General features: G+C 37.5%; 3 protein-coding genes and 1 pseudogene across 4 annotated transcripts; 2 read left to right on the top strand and 2 right to left on the bottom strand.

Moving 5' to 3' along the window:
- Nucleotides 1-539: 539 nt before the first annotated feature.
- On the top strand, nt 540-1,274 carry LOC101309861 (annotated as a pseudogene).
- A 5,233-nt stretch (nt 1,275-6,507) lies between these two features.
- Nucleotides 6,508-11,805, bottom strand: LOC101291261 (methylthioribose kinase-like). The gene is made up of 6 exons (XM_004304006.1): nt 11,312-11,805; nt 10,300-10,609; nt 9,528-9,702; nt 9,168-9,369; nt 7,342-7,553; nt 6,508-7,007 (listed from the first exon to the last, which is right to left on the bottom strand). The coding sequence occupies exons 1-6, from the start codon at nt 11,495-11,497 to the stop codon at nt 6,839-6,841; spliced, it is 1,254 nt and encodes a 417-aa protein (XP_004304054.1). The 5' UTR covers nt 11,498-11,805; the 3' UTR covers nt 6,508-6,838.
- Nucleotides 11,806-13,798: 1,993 nt separating this feature from the next.
- Nucleotides 13,799-18,296, top strand: LOC101290786 (triacylglycerol lipase 1-like). 2 transcript variants are annotated; one of them, XM_004304005.1, is made up of 10 exons: nt 13,799-14,055; nt 14,192-14,302; nt 15,049-15,189; nt 15,786-15,896; nt 15,992-16,135; nt 16,214-16,254; nt 16,383-16,459; nt 17,255-17,350; nt 17,481-17,775; nt 18,006-18,296. In XM_004304005.1, the coding sequence occupies exons 1-10, from the start codon at nt 13,873-13,875 to the stop codon at nt 18,019-18,021; spliced, it is 1,215 nt and encodes a 404-aa protein (XP_004304053.1). In that variant the 5' UTR covers nt 13,799-13,872; the 3' UTR covers nt 18,022-18,296. The 2 variants fall into 2 exon arrangements, with proteins under 2 accessions (XP_004304053.1, XP_004304052.1); XM_004304004.1 differs by having other exon boundaries at nt 17,481-18,295.
- A 545-nt stretch (nt 18,297-18,841) lies between these two features.
- LOC101315257 (putative UDP-glucose glucosyltransferase-like) lies at nt 18,842-20,785 on the bottom strand. The gene is made up of 2 exons (XM_004304003.1): nt 20,087-20,785; nt 18,842-19,923 (listed from the first exon to the last, which is right to left on the bottom strand). Exons 1-2 carry the CDS (start codon nt 20,777-20,779, stop codon nt 19,099-19,101), a joined length of 1,518 nt encoding a protein of 505 aa, XP_004304051.1. The 5' UTR covers nt 20,780-20,785; the 3' UTR covers nt 18,842-19,098.
- Between the last annotated feature and the right edge of the window lie 458 nt (nt 20,786-21,243).

Below are 21,243 nucleotides of genomic sequence, written 5' to 3'. Positions count from 1 at the left end.
GAGAGAGAGAGAGAGGAGCAGACCTTTGATCGAGCTGCTTTCTAGTGAAGATGAGATGCGAGCCTGAGAGACTGAGACAGCGAGAGTGTGCGAGTGCGAGACAGCGAGACTGTGCGAGAGTTTGAGAGCGAGTGTGCGAGTGCAAGTGTGCGACAAGCCGACAACGACTCAACGAGAGTTCGACTATTCGAGAGCGAGACTGCGACTCTGCGAGAGTTCAACTGTTCGAGAGCAACACTGAGAGAGTTCATAGTTGACCCTCTCAATTTAGTTTAGGTCTTTGACCGGTCACAAATCCTGTGTGGTTGAGCTCATTTTATTATCGTAGATCCTTAGAAACACCCAATAAAAGTATGACATGTATATTAGGCGGGCTCTCGGGCTTTTTTTCATTTCCATAAACAAGGCCCGGGCCCAGACCGGTTATATACAGGCCCGGCCCGGACCTCCAATAAACATAATCGGGACCGGTAAAAAGCCCGGCCCGGCCCGGTCGGGCCTGTCGGTCCGGATCGGGCTTTTTATCTCCAACGGGCTTTATGCCCACCCCTACTCAAGACAATGTGTTTCTCCTCTCTCTTCTCATGACACTCGTAGGCCTTCATGCCACCCATGCAGTCAACTACGCAGTCACCAACAACGCTGGATCAAGTGCCGGGGCTGTCTGATTTAGCAGAGACATCGGAGCAGAGCAGAATACAGCAAGGCAAACCTCATCTCCGCGGTCGATTTCATACGGGAGATCTTCCAGCAAATAAAGAACAACTACTGCAAACAGAAAGACGTAGCCAAAGTCAGCTTGTCTATCGACAACATGAACGGTGTGGCGTATGCTAGCAACAACCAGATTCATGCTAGCGCCAGCTACATAGCAGGCTACTCAGGTATAGCGAATTTGTTTTGTACGTCATTCTGGACTCAGGTAAGCATTTCTGTTTGTTTTGCTAACGACGATAGTTTTATACTATGTTCTCTTAGGCGATGTGAAAAATGAGATTACGGGTGTGAAATACCATGAATCGACGCACATATGGCAGTGGAATGGGAATGGTCATGCCCCACGTGGTGGGTTGATTGAAAGAATTGTAGACTTTGTGAGGTTGAAGGCTGGGTATGCACCGAGTCACTTGGTTCAGCCAGGTCAGGGAGATAGGTGGGATCAGGGTTATGATGTTACCGCTAGGTTTTTGGATCACTGTACTAGTTCGAAAGCTGGGTTTGTTGCAGAGTTGAACAAGAAGTTGAAGACTGGCTATAGCACTGTTAAGTGTTAACTACTTTGCTGATATTGGGAAAGAATGTTTGATCTACTCTGGTTTAATCGCTATAAAATTAACTAAGGATGATGGCAATAAGCAAATAAGAAATGATGTACGTAGATAATAAATAAAGGCTTGTGAAATTCACATACCTCAAATTGAAATCCACACACCTTTTTTTTTTTTGGTCACTTAAATTTTGTCTTTTAGTTACTTAAACTTTGTCTTTTATGAATGTGTTAACCAAAAAAAGAAAAAGGGTGTGAATTTCAATTTAGGGTGTGTAGATTTCACATCCCTAAATAAATTGCATCCATAAATATGCAGAAAATGATTATTAAATTAAGTGGATGAGTGTATCTAGCATCTCATATTACCAGACTGTCGATGTGAATGTGCGAGTATATATATGACCTAAGATTCTCAAATCCGTGAGAAATGTCAAGAATGAATGATTCCTGAAAATAACGTGGTGGAGAATATCACTCACAAACATATTGGTTGGAATAATCATAGTCTTTTGTGATAAGATATCACGTTGGTAGACATCATATTTTTTTTTTTTCCTATCAGGCAACAGTTCTCAAACGCTGTCACAAGGGTTTTTGTGCATAGTGAACTATGAAAATTATGTGAGAGACATTTTAGGGGATAAGGTACACCTAAAACTTATAGGGGTATTTGCAAGACACAAGTGAATGCTGCTTTTCAAAGAATTGCATAAGACATGATCTAATTCACTAGGCCCTTATTGGAACAACCTAATCATGAGCACAATATAACATTTGTAGATAATCAAAGCGGAAAAAACAAAATGAAGCATGGTGGATATACTAATTGATGGAATTGGAATCTTTACATGAACGAACTACAAAGAAATTTATAACAATACAAAATCATCGTTATCATATTATATAGCATAATACAAATGAACAATTCGGCTTACATCAGCTAATGGATCAGCCGACAAATTTGCCTCCATTACAAGTTCAAACTAGTACCCCATGGAGGCTCACGACATGGAATAACTGTTTATTTATCATTAGGCAGATGAGATTTAAAGTCTCTCATATATACAGATAAGGCAACACTGTTGCATATATTTTGGCTAATTTTGGTGCTTTAAACACTGGTTATAGGTGGTGGGAAGAAATTCTTGATTTCATTGTCAGACAATATAAAAAGGATTTGTCTTCTGCAGCAGCTTATAGATTTCGCTAGGTTTGGCTTGGTGATGGTAAGTTTTGGTTTGGTTAGTTGGTTTTTTATTTTCAGTTGTAATCATTTGTCATGTTGTCAGTTTGGTTTGTATCATTTTTTTATTGGGAGCTTTTGCTCCCAGAGCTACATTTTTGTTTTTTTTTTATTAATAAATTTAAAATAAAGGGAAAAGGGGTGGGCTTCCTGAGTGGGGTAAACTTTTTATCTTCCGGCTTGAGGGTGAAACTTGTTCTCTAATCGTTTACCTCTAAAAAACTAATATCGTCTAATTCTTTATTTATTTTAACAATAAAAAAAAAGTTCAAACTGATATCAAAATCTCAGCACTCCAAATTCTCAACAAAAAAAAAACACTCTCAACATTTAAGGAAATTCAACACTATGTATGCCGTTCCTATCTGTGGAACTCAATGTTGTTGCTCATGTTCTTGTGATTTTGCCTCCGATTACAATTTTCTAGAACTACCAAATCTTGTTTTCTAAAGGTTTGTTCATCATCAATGCTCCAGCCTACCAGGCGGCCGTGTATGCAATAATTGTATTACACTTGCAAGTTTTGATCATAAGAATACTCAGTGGAGCTACCACAGTGGCGGCTCATCATCATGCATGCATGCTCAAGCGACAGGCACCTTTCTTGCAGATGATGGTGTTTCCAAGAAACGCAAGCGGGATGGTGAATTCGACTCTGGTAGGCCATTGAAAAGGCCCTTGATCGTGCTTGAGATACTTGTGGATGTCTATTGTGTTCATTTGGATAGGACTGCAACTTTTCTAGACTCGATAGCGGGAGTGAACCGTATGAGCAACATGGTGTTTGACAATTTTTGTAGCCACTATTCAGTTGCACCACCAACCCCCTTTCGATAGCCGCAAAGTGTACTATTCTGAATAGACAATGAAAACGATTGTGCAGCTCCCCATGAATGCAATGCGATGGAATGTTCTCAGGTTAAGGGGGTCTTAGTTTTCGAGTCTGCGGCTGAACTGCAAGAAGAGTTTGAGGATGAAATGCAAGACGACTAGTATGGTGTAGTCAGGAGTTGTCTTTTATTTCCAACAAAACATTTTCAGTTTGTTGTCCGTTTGATGATTTATAAGTAGTGTTTATTTACCTGTTGAAACTTAAGTCCTTTAACCGACTGTTTAAGCCTTCAGTTCCATCTATAATTGCTATTTTGAGTATTTTCCTTGGGCAACAAACACATCTTATCAACCCAACATTAGTTGTAGTCTTGATCTTCTTATCCTACAGTTCGCTAGTATTAGACAAGCCGACTAGATTCTTGTTGCTTTATATTAAGATAATGTCATTGTTATACCAAATCTGTCATTCTTGGCATCTATGAAAATATTTATTGGTATTGAAATTTTTTTAAAAAAACACTATGTCGGCTGTTGATTCTCAGTTTGGTTATGAAAAACATCGTTTACGGCTCGACATCAACCCACGGCTATCGGAGGAGGAGCCTAGGTACTGAGGCCATATACATTCGATGTCCTAAAGTGTCAAAGAGTGAGATTATAGCCCAAAATCAACTTCAATCGATGTGCTAAAGTGCAAAAGAGCTAAAATGCTAATATGTGAGCCAATTTGACTCCTTGAATAGCTCTTTAGCAGTTTAGCACATGTCATGTGACATACTTATATGCAATTTATTTCTTAGTATTATGACTATCATTTCAACAATTGTTCAAACTTTGTAGTTCAATCTTATATTTAGTTCATGAACCCAAAAAAACATCCACTAGACCAAGCTACATAAAATATCCAACATCTCAAGCCACAAAATTGTATAGCTCAATCAATTGAGAGGTTGAAAGTGCCGGCCCCTGAGTGCGCGCAACACTTGTATAATCTTCATCATTCATCATATTTCTTAGTACTATAACTATCATTTCAACAATTGTTCAAACTTTGTAGTGCAATCTTATATTTAGCTCATCAGTCAAAAAAAAAAAATTGCTAAACCAAGCTGTATATAATGTCCAACATCTCAAGCCATAAAATTGATCAACTCGATCAATTGAGAGGTGGAAACTGATGCCCTGCTGAGTGAGAAACGGACACTCTTGTAGAATCTTAATCGATTCAGTTGGTGGAAAATCTCAGACCAAGGGAATTAGCCAGCTCATCCAATTTGTACCATATACCTTGGAACCTTCGAGTCCTTTGAACTTGTTCACTTCTCTTTCGGTTTTATTGGTACTTGATCTTCCCCTGGAACCATTTCTAGAACTCTCATTTCTTTCTAATTCTCTTGCACCATGGATTTCTCATTGTCCTGTGGGTCACCTTTTTCACAACATTTTGAAACGGAAACTCCATCAACCTTGATCTTGGAGAAGGGTTTGGAGATAAAACAATGGAGATGGTGGTTGAGAGGATAATGGAGATGATCGTTGCGAAAGTCCGACCACTACTAGAAAAACGTCTAGAGGCCAGCCCCCTCGTGGATACAATATAGAATTGGTGTCCATTAACATAGCAAATGACACCCTTCTATAATTTACGTATGGTTTGATATAAAGATACGGTAAAAAGTGACACAACAAACGGCATAATCGGTATAAGATATTTTTACAAAATTTTAGATACAGAAATTTGTACTTAAATAAAATAAAATATTAAAGAGTTAATATTATTTAACATGACCTCTGTTTAGACACTCAAATGTGTATCTATATTGGTTCAAACAAATAATGCAAATTTTGAATAATTATAAAAAAGCCAATTGTTAATGTTCTTACTAGGGATGACAATAATCCCCAGCGGGCAATGGCGTAGCTAGCTAGGGGGCAAAGGGAACCCTCTCAAATTTTCAAAAAGAGTAATTAGCCTTCATTCGTATTGGATATCAGTGGAAATAAAACATAAATTGTCCATTCTTCTCTAATAAATTCTTAATTAGTCTTAAATATTCTTCAATAATAATGGAATGAAATAAAAATTTATATTATTCAGATACTTAATCCAATTAATACAAATCGTGTTAAGGGTTTTTTATCTTACTAAATGGAAACAACACATTAATGTTTACCATACATCAACATGTATTATCTCTCAAACAAAAGAAAAAGTATCTTATTTTTCTCCAATATTTATCGTGCATGAAATTCTAATCCAAAGTTTATTAGAGATGATAATGATAGAACAAAAATATTGTTGAAATTAAGTTTGCATCATTCTTTTAAGTAAAATTGTGTTGTTGCTAAAGAGTAACAGAAAATAAATTAAGTTTCGAATTAATCAAATTTGACCATTCTAAGTGAGATGTTTGGCTACGCCACTGCCAGCGGGTAGGGTACCCACGGGTATTCGACCCTAAAGGGGAAAATATACGGGTATAAACGGGTAATGGGGATGGGGATCCCCAGTATTCAGATTCTTAAATCGGGTACGGGGTGGGTATGGTATTTTAATATTCGTCCCCATCCCCACCCATTAAGGATGAAAATATTATTTTATATAATTATATAATTTATTATTATATATATTTATATATAATTTATAAATAAATATTTATATAAAAAAATTTGTGATTCTCTTAATAAACATTTAATGGACCTTCCTTTTTATTATATATTTTTATGAAATTTACCGGTATTGTTCTGTTTTAACCAAGACTTGTATTTATTTTTATTGGATTGAAGCATGAAACTTATTTATTTTGGTATTTGATTTTAATTTCATACTTTTATATAATTGTATTTTATATTTTAAAAAAATTTATTTAATACATAATTGTTAACGGGTATAGGTACTGGTATGAAAACGTAATCCCTAAAAGATACGGATACGGAAAATCCCCATTATCTAATTACGGGTACGGAGACGGGTACGGGGATAAGAAATGTAAAAAGATATGGGTACGGTATTTTGATCCCCGTACCCTACCTATTGCCATCCCTAGTTCTAACGGTTTGAAATGATTATAAATTGTAGCTACGTTTTAGGGATGAGCATCGCTGGAACTTTTGTCAGTTGTGTAAGGTTATAACTTCGGAAATCTAGTTCAATCAAGATTAAGAAAGCACTAATCATTTTGGATTAACAGGCCAAAAATTTCAACAATATGGTTCAACCCCTTTCTCCAGAGAACACTCTCAAACTGTAAACTCATGGCTCAGGACACGGGAGATGAGGGTGATAACGATAAGCATTCACAGACCACATCTAAGTGAATATATATTGCACATATGAGTTGTGTTTTTATTATCCAAACATATATCTCTCAAGCCGTGAGATCAGCCGCTGTCCCTCCGATCCAAAAATCTAAACCGCAATTTTCCTTCCGCATCCAACTGTAACTTTGGTGAGACAGTACTCTAATTCAGCCACTACCTCTCATTAGTCGTTACTGGATTTGTTGAATGGCTGAAACAACTTCCCCAATGTTTTGAAATTTTCTCCTCTCCTTGAGAATCAGCTTTGCAAACTCAAGAGCCCGCCGCTCACAACCCGCTCTCTTGCTAGCATCAGTGATTGATTCAAAATCTTCAACATGTGCCACACCAACAATTCTCCTGTGAATAGTAAAACATATTAAAGAAATTAAATCAACAGTTTACACAAGAAATCAAAGATTAAGAATCTGAAGGATATCCCGCAAAAGCTATATACAGTACAAACATGCATTATATCCATCTATTTATTATTCTGTCTTTTCTGGTAAACAATTATTCAACATCAAAACCTGCCAGAAACTGATAACAAAACAAATGACGAAGACTGAAGCTTGAGAGATATGCAACATATGGAAGCGCTAGAGCAAAATGGTAAAACTTCTGAAAAATAACAAAAATAAAAATAAACCTAAATAATTGCATGTATGAAGTAACATAAGGGGGTCTGTCTTACCTTATCATTTTCGCAGCACCAAATCCAAGGGTGTCATGAAGCAAATCTTTAATAAATTTGTCTTGTACAAGCTGTTGAAGCTCAGAGGTGTTATAGATTGCAGGAAGATACGCATCACCAGTATCTTTGTTTGCCTCCCATAGTGCAATGAACTTTCTGTGGAAAAGGTTCCATGTGTTTTGAATTATCCTCAAAATCCAAGCCTTGTATGCCTGCACCACAAAGCAAATCCAATATGAGACCTACGACCCACACTAAATGAACCTAAGAACTAGCAAGTCAAATTATGGGTTAATGATGCAGCACATCATTACAACTAAACTGATGTTGACAACATCAGATGTTGTCACAAACTAATTGATGTTTGGCTTTGACTACCCAACATATCATGAGTCAAATGCCTACTTGGCCAGAGAGAAATATTGGATAAATTGACGTCAACCAATAACAACACAAATAAACTTGGGTAGATGGAAAAAGTTTCTCATCTACCCAAATTAATCCACAATGTGTTGGAAGTACAAGACAACACAAATAATATTCCAATTCCAAATACAAAAGTGGAAGCTAAGAGCACTCTCACTTAGACTATCAAAATGTATAGGACCGAATCTATATACACTCCAATTCAAATATCAATATTATGAATAACTCATTTTCTGTCCATTTCAACTGCCAAGTGCATAATCACTGAATAAGACCAAGTACTGTTGGTTCAATAATAAAAAAAGTTCTCTAACCTTTTTTTTTTTTCCTTTATAAAGTACAAATTTCTATCTAATGTCGAGACTGTCAGACTTTAATTTATTATCTGACGAGGAAGCCTTCTCCATCAATTTTATTTCAATAAAGTTTTCTTCTTCTACCTGAAAATTCATAGTCTAGTGATGATTTAATTTTATTATCTGACGAGGAAGCCTTCTCCATTGATTTTATTTCAATAAAGTTTTCTTCTTCTACCTGAAAATTCATAGTCTAGTGATGATTCAACAGTGAGACTAATGCTTATGCTCAAACAGCTACCAGAAGTTGATAGTATGTCCAGGGTAAAACTAGGCAAATGGATGGTACTCCATGACCACATCTCAAAATAACAAAAACTACTTATGAGCATGAACACAAAAGAGAAGACTTCACATCTCTACAATGTCAAGACTATCAGATTTAAATTTTATTATCTGACGAGAAAGCCATTTCAATATAGTTTTGTTCTTCTACCTGAAAACTCATAGTCCAGAGATTATTAAACAGTGAGACTAATTCTTATGCTCAAACATCCCAGAAGTTGATTATATGTCAAGGGTAAAACCGTAAAACTAAGTAAATGGATGGTACTCCATGACCACATCTCAAAATAACAAAAACTACTTATGAACATGAACCCAAAAGAGAAGACTTCACTATGGGTTTGATAAAATGGCAAAGATGAGAAGCTTTTCATAAATGGTAACTCATACAGGGATGCAATAACTATATTCTTTTGCATAAACCACAAGTCAATGTGCTCATATCAGGTGAGAGCATTTGTACTTGACGGTTCCTATAATTGAAACTGATTTTATAGAATTTCCAGTAGTATATATTAACTATCTATTCATCTATCAAGGAATATAACACCAACAAAAACTATAGACTATAACAGTATGCAAAAGACAGATACCAAAGTGCAAAAAACCTCGTAAATTCTTAATATTTATATACTTGAAATAATTCCTTCTAAAGAAAAGCATAGATGAAAATAACAAGTTATATGATCAACAATGGATAAGAAGTTAAAAACAAAAGTAAAAGAAATAATGATAAAGAGACAATAGACAACCGCATACTTTTCGATCATTTTGTTCATCAGCATGCCCATCTTGTGCAAAGAAAGCCAACATCAAGTTTCCCAGAAAAGCCCCAATGTCAAAACCTATTGGTCCATAAAATGCAAATTCCGGATCTATAACTTGAGTTGAATCAGGAGTCACCATCACAGAACCAGTGTGAAGATCTCCATGTATGAGGGCTTGGGCTCTCTCACAGAACCTAAGAAAAAGCAACTTGATCAGTCATAAAACTTGATGCCAATCACCCAGGAGCTACAAGAACATGTTTCTACAAACAGCAAAGCTACAAGGGGGACCCACAGCGACTTCATCACTCATGAAATTCAACAATGGTAATAAAAAGAGATAATTCATTACATAGATTTCAATTCAGCAACTTCAAGCTTCAAAGCATTGTCCTCTCGCACAGCCTCAGCATCAGAATCAAGATAAGGAGTAGTCCAGCGGTTATATTCAGATACTTTGTAAGGGTCAGAGAAAACAACTTGCTCAGTGAGCCTACATAGCTCCACGTTTCCACAAAATTCCGCAACTGCAGAAAGTGCACACACAGATGAGGTTTTAAGAAATATAAGGAAAACTTCATTGAAAAATAAAAAATTAAAGAGGAATTCATCATGAAGAAAATTTAGAATAAAGTCCACTGTTAGCAGAAACAATTCCCATCTCTTAACAAGAACAAAGTTAAATTCAACTAAAAGCCTATTACCCAACTGATAAAATTTTACAAAGAGGAATGCCCCAATGACAATAGCATATCAATGATGCATGCAGAGACTTAGAGAGGCTACCTACATGTAACACAATTTAAAAAACCTCTGCCATGTTGCCATGTTCACCTTATAACCTAAGAATACTTGAAAAGACCCAGACCCATGAATACCCCAACATGTTTATTAATAACACAACGCTCCTACAACTCTGAATCCATATGATTTAGTATTAACCACCCTATGTCTGGTCTAACACTGTGAAGACCATGTGTTATTCACTCCCCAAACAAGTCAAACATTACACTGTTTGTATGAATGTGGAAGTTGGAAGCAAAGCATCTGAACATGATGCATTCTATTAATAAAGCACAAGACATGTGAAACCAACTAATACAAAATCGAACAACATAGCATACCAGCTTTCTTGTGGTCAGTAGTATTATGATAAAGGAGCGAAGTGTAGAACAGAGTCCTTGCCATATAGTCTGACATGTGGTCAGCTAACAAAGGGTACTCAATTCCAGCAATCAATCCCTTTCTCAGTATAATATGCGGAGGTTCCAAATAGTGCATGCCAATCAAAGACATGGTCCGATCAAAATGATAAACTGCAGGAACATGATCAGGACTCAAACGACCATGCTCTCTCAGTGCCAATGCCTCAAAATAAGCTCTTTCCTTCGTCATCGGCCATGACTCACCTATACAACGTATATATGGAAGAGCCTGCAAAACCCCAATAACACATTTCAGAACATTAGAGCTCAATACTTTTCTCCAAATCAAAGACTCAACAAAATATTAATCAACTGCTACAAGAGTCAGCAGTTACCAAATAGCATACTGCACCTTAGAACATTGATGCTTAACACTTTAACCCAAAATCAAACTCTCTAGCATGCTGAAACCAAAAAATTGTAACCAACTACCAGGAAGACCCTACGCTATCCCAATAAGACATTGCATCATATAACATTGAAGCTCAATACTCTCGCCCCAAAATCAAAAGAGTTAATAAAATCTTAATCAACTATCACAAAGAGCCTGCAGTAACCAAATAGCACATTGCATCATAGAAAACTTAAGCTCAATACTTTAACCCAAAATCAAACTCTCTAGCATATTGAACCCAGCAGATTTTAACCAACTATCAGGAAGAGCCAAGAGTAACTCAGTAGCACACTGCCTGCATCATATAACATTAAGCCAAATCCGTTTACCCCAAATCGAAACTCTATCAAGTTCAATAAATATTTTAACCAAACTAACAGAAACAGCCAGCAGTAACCCAATAACACAACGCACCATATAACATCAAAGCTCAATACTTTAGCTCCAAAAATAAAACCCTCAAACTTGTTGGACCCAACAAGTCATTTGATCAAATAACAAGAACCAACTACAACCCAGAAGGAGAGAAACCATTACCTGTTTGATGACGAAAGAGCCATGAGAGCCAACGACGATGAAGACGAAATTGAGATTGCCGTCGCCGACTTCCTTGATGGTCAAGTTGTCCAGGTGGTCCTTGAGCTTGGAAGAGAGGGAGGGTGTGGCCTTTATGTACTCTACGAGCGACTTGTCGTCTAGTGGCTTGAACTCGGAGAAGGCCATGTTAAAGACTTGAAGATGATGATGATGATTAACGTTGGAGTTGGGGGGTTTAAGAATAAACAGAGTGAAGAGGTTTTTATTCGATGAAAGAGTGTGAAGAAGAGGTTGAAAGAAATGGATAAATTAAGACTTTGTTGGATACTTGGATTGGTGCAATGAACCTGGTCTGGTTTTGTAGTTGGACAAAGTGAGATAGAGACTGTGTTCCTTGAAGTCCTGAACTCGCACCGCGGCATGAACGGCACCTGATTCTTCAATTTTAGGAAAAACAAATTGGATGCACCTGATTCTTCAACTTTTGGTTGGATGCTCTACCAACCAATGGCTTTCACTTGAATAAATAACTTTTTAGCCAATTTTTATTTTTAGTGTTGCATTATTATTTTTAATAAAAATATTAACGATTTCAATTATAACACAAGTTGAGGTTACATTAATGAATCATTGTTTTACGTACAAATGACAAATAAGATAACTGAAACTATAAAATTAATAATAATAATAATACAAACCTTAATAATAATACAACTTATAAAATTAGTAATAAATTGAATGATACAAGGCAGATCAGTTATTTCACATTTTCAATTCTCCTTTTAATATTAAAATATGCAATTAAATCTTTCTTTACGAATAATAGCCAGTTATTATTTATAAACTTAGGCGAATTATATTTTCACTAAGGTTAGAAACAGGTTGAGTGTTACCGAAATTTAAACCATAACAAGCTATAGATTACGTGAGTCACTCTTTGTAACTTGGCTTCTATCTTTTGAAGATCACAGCAGAGGGATATCTACCTAATCACATCCACGTGTTTAGTGTCGTACGCAGGATCGGGTAGAATGTATAGAGATATGTGTACAATACACATTGATCCGTATCATAATTAGTTTTAGTTTCTGATTCGGCTGTTAAGTAGACGAGGGAGAAGAAGATGAGAATTCTCACTTCAAGACTATATGGACTCATGCACCCGCTATCGGACAAGTTCCAAAGTTGGTTCTCGCAGCCTCCAACAGAGAACTGGAAGATTGTGGCAAAGATTGCTCATGTTCTTAGCTCTCAGCTGTAGTTGGTACTTGTAACTTGCCTCATATAAGTGGCATCCTTGTATTCTATTTAAGAATATACGTTGTCTAATATTCGTATATATGTATAAACCCTAGCTTCTACTTCATCACTAGTGCAAGATAGCACTGTTAAATTAGAGTAAGCATTTGTTAATGTGCGACAGGATATGTTACGCCAACATTATTTCATACGACACTGCTACATTTTATTAAACCAGAAACAAGAGAGAGACAGCAGATGACTGTATGATCAAATAGAATTGAAATATTACAATAGTCATTCTACTACGTGATTGAAGAACATAACTTACTAGAACGTTTGTTGAATTAGAATTGGTTTTAATAAGCTACAAAATCCCTTGTAATCTCGTTAAGAAAATCACGAAGGTTCCGTTGAGTGGTACAACCTTCAGCCACCGCCTCCTTCGCAACCTTCTTCTCGCATGAAAAGAAGTACACTCATGCACTTTTAAAACATCCATCTATAATTATCTCAATTGAATTCACTTGTTTTTTTTTTTTTTTCTGAATCAAAGTTCACTCTCTTTCTAACTTTCTATCTCTTCTTCCATGTGATTTATATAGATTGAGTGATTATACATAAATTTCGCACGGATTATGCTTTCGCTAGAAGAAGAAAAAAAAGAAGGTTCAAAATGAGTGACATTGCTTAAATATTGTTCTGTAACGTCAAAGAGTGAGTCCATAAATGCGTTTTTAGTAACATCAAAGAGTTATTATTGAAGAAGAGTCTATGATGTTGATTGATTGTCTGAATAAAAAAATTACAATTCTTTATTAGTCTATCGTTCAAGACATGGTTAACTTCTTCATGTTGATTGATTGTAAAGTTGCTATTTTGGTCATGTACACAAGAAAACTAATTTTGTTGAGAAAGAATTGCATCTCTTGATTTACCTCTGTTACTCTTCTAATATGGTTTCATTGTCTTCCCTTTCCGCACCCCGACGTTCTATTTGGATTAACCGGGAGGAGGAGTAACGACAGGCTTTGTGTTGTAATTTTGTTGGTTTCTTTTGATGTATCGAAAAGAAATTCGCTCCTGGTAAAAACAGAAAGTTTGTAGAAGAGGGTTTCTACTTTCTACTATCTACCTAATCACATCCACGTGTCTACAGTACTGGTAGTTGGCGGTTTGGCATCTCACCTCTTCCAAAGCGCGCGTAGGCCGTACGCCTGAAACCCCACCCGTGAAGCAACAACGGATATGATTATGAATGCCATGCAAGCCTGCTCTGACCCCCTTCCCTCTCACTCAATCATTCAGCTCACTCTTTCTAGATGGCCCCTTTCCCGCCGTTGACGGTGGCAGCTTTCCTCATCGCCTTCTTCCTCTCCGAAATCGCGGCCGCGCAATTCGTTCAAAACTCAACCGGAAGTTACAATCTCCACCTTCCAACGCCGTACCAGTCTCTCTGCGCCTCTCTCATTCAGCCTGCCGGTTACCTTTGCTCCGAGCACAAAGTGAGTCCAATTCCTCTACTCTGTGGGTCAATTTCCGCCGGAAATTATTCTTATTTGACTGAAATTTCACTCAATTTTGATGATTTGGAGAGAGCTCAGCTCTGATCAGTACGATTTGGTTGTTGAAACTGTGCAGATTCAGACTAGGGATGGCTACTTTTTGGGTCTTCAACGCGTTTGGGCTCCGAATGCGGATTTGAGAGCTCAGCCGGGTCCGCCGGTGCTGCTTCAGCATGGACTCTTCATGGTGAATTTTATTTGTTAAAATTGGTTTCCCTTTTTTGTTTAAAAATTGCAATGACTTTATAGCGTGAACTTGGTATTGATGCAAGTTATGAGTCTGTGACCTGTTTTATTTGAAAATCAAGCCATGATTTCTCGTTGTTCTCACTTGCTAACTCTTGTGGTAGAGTAAAATCGATAGTTATTTAATGCTATGATTGGTGTTTTGTAGACTTAGCAAAATGTATGGAAACAGCTGAGTGTTGAAATTTATAAAAATTAATGTGGCAATTTATTCGTGCTTTTTGTGTTTGGTTCGAGCTCTAAAGAGGTCATTTGATTGCTTTGGTTGGGGGAATGCTCCGGAAATTAATGAAAAACAAATTGGATGGGGAGAGGGAGATAGATGTATCTGATGGTGTTTTGGTTTTTGGATCATGAGTAATGAGCTAGCAATGATATCTCGATACCTCATTTGAAGGGCTTAAAGTAGTATAGCTCCTGGATGAGTTATTTTTCTTTTAACTTGCTAGTTACTCTACAACCCATGTTCACATAGGGTGTTCTCTTGTAATTATGATTGAATTTGGGCCTGCAGTATAAGTCACATTTTCACCCTCTCTGCTCTCTGGCTTGAAAACATCAATTGTGATAACGCTTTGAACATGTGTGGGATAGATTTTAAACTATGCTGTAATGTACATGGAGTTCAATGAAACTTATTACTCGCTCCCTTTGATCGTATGGTCCCTGGTTTTTGTTTTCATACAGGCAGGTGATGCATGGTTTTTAAATTCTCCTGAACAATCACTGGGCTTCATCCTTGCAGATGAAGGCTTCGATGTCTGGGTAGGAAACGTGCGTGGAACGCGTTGGAGTCAAGGGCACATATCTTTTTCAGAAGAGGATAAGGTTTGTGAAGCTCGTACCATTGTCTCTTGACTATCATATGTTTTCTTCCAAGTTATTTATAACTACCAATTGGCTGCTCCTCTCATTTTCTGGTATGCAAATGTTATGTGGAAACTCTGGATTGTATCTCTGATTGCTTCTGTGAATGACCAAATCTCTGATGCTTGATTCTTAACTGAAGAAATAACATATCACATGAAAATGTTACCTTAGTATTTCGCCTCACTTTTTTATGAATGAGCCATCAGAATGCAGAATTCTTCTGGGTAAACAGATCAAACATGTAAGAAGAAGGAATGCACCTATAGATAGGATCCCTCACACTTTTACAGAAATATCAGGAATTAGCAACTACCTTATTTGCTTGAGTTGATCCTAGAGACCTATTACTGTATGTACTATGTAGTATTGTAAATCTATAAATTCATGTAATTTAAATACTCAACATATTTCACGGTGATTAGTAGTGTGAGCATATCTTAAGGCAACAAAAATTAAAAAATTAAAAATAAAAAATATCATATTCAAGGCCTATAAATCTGTAATTCATTATTTGCTTATTACAATCTGGCGTTACTTGGCTTATGCTGCTGCAGGAATATTGGGATTGGAGTTGGCAGGAATTGGCTCTTTATGATCTTTCAGAGATGATTCATCACATATATTCGCTAACAAACTCCAAGGTTTTTATTGTTGGACATTCACAGGTCTTACATCTCTTCTTCTACATCATACCTCACCTTCCATAATGCTTCTTGTTATACTTCGGATGAGTTTGAACTTGATTCATTCATGTCCTCAGGGAACAATCATGTCGTTAGCTGCTTTCACCCAGCCAGATATAGCAGAGATGGTTGAAGCTGCCGCTCTTCTCTGCCCAATATCATACTTGGACCATATCAGCACTCAATTTGTACACAGAATGGTTGACGTGCATCTCGATCAGGTACTCCTCATCTGCATCAAGTTATATTGCACGAATTTCTTATGGTGATAAAACTGATAACTGTGCTCGTCTTTGTAGATGATTCTTGCTATGGGGATCCATCAACTTAACTTTAGAAGGTTCACTCTCACTTTCTCCATCTTCATTTTTCTTTTGTTTTCCCTGCTATTCTTGTTGCTTACATGCTATGATGTTTCATCATTATATTAATCTTACCTTCTGTTGTAAACTTTTACATTATATGCAGTGATTGGGGGATTAACCTTCTAAATTCAATATGTGATGGCCATGTTGACTGCAATGACTTGTTAACCTCCATAACAGGTTCTACTTCATACATATACTACTTCTCTTCTCTAACTCCCTCATCTCTCCCTCATTATGTGTGGGCATGAATATTTTGAGGTTGCAGACATCGATGGCATGTAATGTGCACTTGCTTTTTGTTGGCCATTCAAAAGTTTGCCAGGAAATCCTTTTTGTGGTAATTTTTTCTGATATTGTTTCTGTGACTGGGCTGTGTATATGGCTTGGATTACACAATTAGCCACTTTTCTCATAAGGCGGATAAATGTAGATGATATGTTCATAGATTTTCCTTTTGTTTTGTTTTAGTTATTTTAGCATCAATGCTGTAGTTAGTTTTTGCCATTGCTATGTCCATCATTGATGCGGAGGCTTATGGTAGATCTTAACTTTATTTGCTATCCTTTATAAAGCAAAAGATTATAGCTTATGCCAGCTGCTGTTGCCTTTCATATTTGAAACAAAACCTTGTAAGATGTCCCTTGATTTTAAGTTCTTCATTATTCTCAGTGTATTTTGGCAAGGTCTGAAAGTTTTTGATATAGGAATTACTGAATGGGTGATTAAATCATCAGTAGGTAGATATATGTAATGGGACTTATCTTACTACAAAGTATGATTTAAATACCAGTAGACAGGTATGAGTTGTGGAAGGTATTATGATCCAGATTGAAATGCTGAAGTTGCTTCTTTCTGACAATCCAAAGCTTTGCATCTCATTATGCATTGTATGCCGTTAAATTTCTATTAATAAGATGGGCTTTGATAGCATTTTAGGGAATAATGGTTGTAAGGTGTTTGTTACCATTTCAGGGAAGAATTGTTGCTTCAATAACTCACGTGTGGACTTCTATCTTGACTATGAACCCCACCCATCATCTGCAAAGAACTTTCACCATCTCTTCCAAAGTATGCTCTTTACTGTTCATTTTAGCAAGAACACTATCTGTTTTTTTTTTTTTTTTTTTTTTGGGTCAGTAGAAGTCCATCTGTTTACAGCATCCTTTTTCTACTGATTATTGTATTTTTGGTTTGGCAGTGATTCGGAAGGGTACATTTTCAAAGTATGACTATGGCATCTTGAAGAATCTGGTCGAGTACGGTCAGTTGAAACCCCCTCCATTTGATCTTAGTCTCATACCCAAGTCATTGCCACTGTTGATGGCTTATGGAGGCAACGATGCTCTAGCAGATGTGGAAGATTTCCAGCACACCCTCAAGGAATTGCAGTCTACTCCACAGTTGGTTTATCTTGAAAACTATGGTCACGTCGACTTCATTGTCAGCACAACAGCAAAGGAAGATTTTTATGATCAGATGATTTGGTTTTTTAGGTCATGGGGAAAATCTAGTAGTTCTTAAACTGACTGCTTTTGGTTTATGAATGGACTGCACTTAAGTTTTTCATGTGCATATCTTGTAAAGTACATTGATTTGTCTTTCCACTGGTGTGATTCTGATGAATTAGAAAGTTTGTAGGATCAGGTAGAATTTATAGAGATATATGTACATATACTTTTCTGTATCGTAATTGGTTTTGCTTTCTGATTTGGCTGTAAAGCAGACGAGGGAGAAGATGAGAAAATTTCTCACTTCTGGCTTCAAGATGGACTCATGCACCTGCTATTGGAGAAGTTCCATGGTTGCCTCCAGCCTCCAACAGAGAAGTGGAAGATTGTTGCAAAGATTGCTCATGTTCTTGGCCCCAGCTGTTGCTACTTGTAAATTGTATCATATAAGTGGCATCCTCGGATTATAATCAAGAATGTGCGTTGTCAAGTGTAACTTTAGAATTTTGTGATTCAGATTCCGTGATTGCAAATTCTCTGGCCATCACAGTCTCCAGTCTTTACCACTCTTCAATCTCAATGACAAAGATCATAAAAGTAAACATGTGAGTGATGTGACAGTTGCGAAGGACAAGTCAATTTCATCCTTCCCAGTGGGTTCACAGTACCACAAGGATGATGATGATTGATTCGGGCCGGTATGAGAAGCGTTTATAAATGTGTGGCAAGTAAGTAGTCACCCCAAGACTCGGAATCAGAATATAACAAGGGAATACGCCTCTATTATTCCTCCCAGTTTTGTTCTTATTCTACAGTTTTATTTTCATCCCCTGAAGCAAGAAAACCTTAGATGCGTGCCTTCATGTTAGCCATGAAGCAAGTACAAAAGGAAACTAAGAAAATATGACATTTCTCTTGAGACAAACCCTTCACCATATGCAACCTCTAGGCCACTGACCAATTCAGATGACACTAGCGAATACGAAACAGCGACATTGTTCAATAAGACAGAGATAAGAGAGACTGCACAAGAGGGTACTATGGATAATGAACTGTAATCGAGTTGATTTCATTCCATAGTACATTATTCATTCTACTACGTTATCGAAGTATTATAATTGATCTAATAGACTTTTGGTTCTATTATACTTGACTTTTTTTTTTTGGACAACTATTATACAGTACTAGACTTTTGATTTTATTATAATTGGTCTAATAAAACTTACTAGACTTTTGGTTCTAGTAAACTTACTAGACTTTTGGTTCTATTATAATTTATAATAGACTTTTGGTTCTAGTAAGTTTTATTAAACTTATTAGACTTTTGGTTCTATTATAATTTATAATAGTCTAGTCAGTTTTATTGGTCTAAGTAATAGAAGTCCTAGCAATCTCGTCAATAAAATCATGAAGGTGGCGTTGGGAGGAACCGCCTTCAGCCACGGCCTCCTCCGCCACCTTCTTCCATTTCAAAGCGTTATTCTTCAACTTGACCGCCTTCTCGCCCACCGTCGCTTCCAACAAGCACTTCTCAACCTCATCTCTCAGAACCAACCTATTCTCAGCTAGCCCTCTACACAATCTAAGCCCCACACCGAACACATCGACCAAGTACTTGGCATTGGTCACTTGGTCACCCCATTGAGGAAAAGTCACCACGGGTACTCCCAAAGTCAGTGCTTCTACTGACGAGTTCCAACCACAATGAGTCAAGAAACAAGCCAAAGAAGGGTGAGCCAGAACTTGCTCTTGTGGACTCCATTGCACTAATTTTCCGTTGTCCCCAACCTTTTCCAAGAACCCTTCTGGCAATACATGCATGTCGACACCGGCTGCTTTACGCGGCGGCCTCATAACCCATAGAAATGAAACCCCAGAGCTCAACAAACCATGAGCAATCTCATCCACTTGTTCTTGCTTCAAGTACACAATGCTCCCAAAAGAGATGTAAACAACTGATGCTGGAGGCTTTGAGCTCAGCCAGTCGAGACAATCATCGGCTTTCATCAAGTCACCTCGGATGGTTGTGTTGTTAGCTTCCGGAATCTTGAATAAGGGCCCGACTGGCTTCACTATGCAGACTTTCGACATTTCTTCGACGATCTCAGTCTCAAGTTCTTGTATCGTGTCCATCAAAACGTAGGACGACTTGGATAACTTTTTGAACTGCCCTAAAATTGCCCTACCGAGAACCTGAAATACATCACCAAATGATATGCCAGAAAAAAAACATATATAGCTTTCATGAAAAGATAGGCAAAGTTTATAGCTTAATTTCCAGTAATATTATTGGAATGAAGGACATTACTTCTTGGAATATTAACAATAATAGCTTGAAAGAGATATTCAACATTACCGTATAGGGGTCAAAAGGATGCAAAAAGCTTGGAATCTCATCATGCTTCAAAAGAGGCATACTAGGCAGCTGAACATCAAACTCTGGCTCAGCTTCAGTCGGAAACTTCACCGTCTCTGCGTTATAATGATAATAAGCCGAGAACACAGCACAAGACTGGATCCAAAGCGTGGCACAAGGGATCCCGAGCTCAGTAGCAACATCACAAACCCAAGGAATGAAGGGGTTGTTCACTAGGCAAGAAACTCTGGCACCACCTTCCTCACCGTGCTTTTTAATCATCCCAGTCACCAACTCCTTCCCTACTTTCTCAAGAAGCGGGACGTAGAACTCCAAATTGGTCCGCCTCGGATCGTCGGGGTCAGGAAGGCTGTCGTCAAAGAACTCGAACCTGATGAATCCATTGCCGACTGGTGTTGGTTGGTTGTCGACGATGCCATTAGCCTTCCTCATCTTGTTCCCATAATCTTCGGTGGTGGAGAAAGTGACCAACAAACCCTTGGCAGCTAGATGTTTGCCTAGCCGCAGCATAGGGTTTATGTGACCTTGTGCTGGATAACACACGAGAAAGACATGAGTATTATCAGATCCCACAGAACCCATTCTGTGCTCAGTTTTGGTTTGAGGTCTCTCACTTCTTCTCGTACTCGTATTTTTGTTTCCTTCAAGTTTCCAAGTGAGGCTTCTTATCATCAATAACTTAGCTAACTGGCTCCTGGGTTTTAGTGACTCTGATTCATCCGCGTCATACTCCAGCTATCACCAATCAAATGAATTATGCCGATCCCTATCTGAATTGGCTTCGGTATGTGTAGAGCAGGTCACTGGTTCGATTGGACTGGCATCACAATTATCATTATCACCAATCAAATGAATTATTTCTCTAATTAAATGTAGTAATGTACTAATTCGAATTTATCACATGGTGGTCCGGGACAACAATTAAGATTATACTTGTATAGGTTAGATCATCACATTAATTATATCCATTAGTGTCACATCTGCAACTCTTATTTTTCCTATGACGGAATAAAGTAGATAAACTACAAAAGTTTTGGGTGCCTAATATGACAAACCACCAGCAATCTTGAGCAGGTCGCACCGATTAAACTCTCTGTTTTTGGCTTCTTTTTCTTTTAGAATGCGAGCCTCCTTCA

Source organism: Fragaria vesca, linkage group LG6, assembly GCF_000184155.1.
Source record: "Fragaria vesca subsp. vesca linkage group LG6, FraVesHawaii_1.0, whole genome shotgun sequence".
In the NCBI taxonomy this organism is placed as follows: domain Eukaryota; kingdom Viridiplantae; phylum Streptophyta; class Magnoliopsida; order Rosales; family Rosaceae; genus Fragaria; species Fragaria vesca.
The sequence above is the reverse complement of the archived record's forward strand: the minus strand, read 5'-3'. Positions and strand labels throughout refer to the sequence as shown.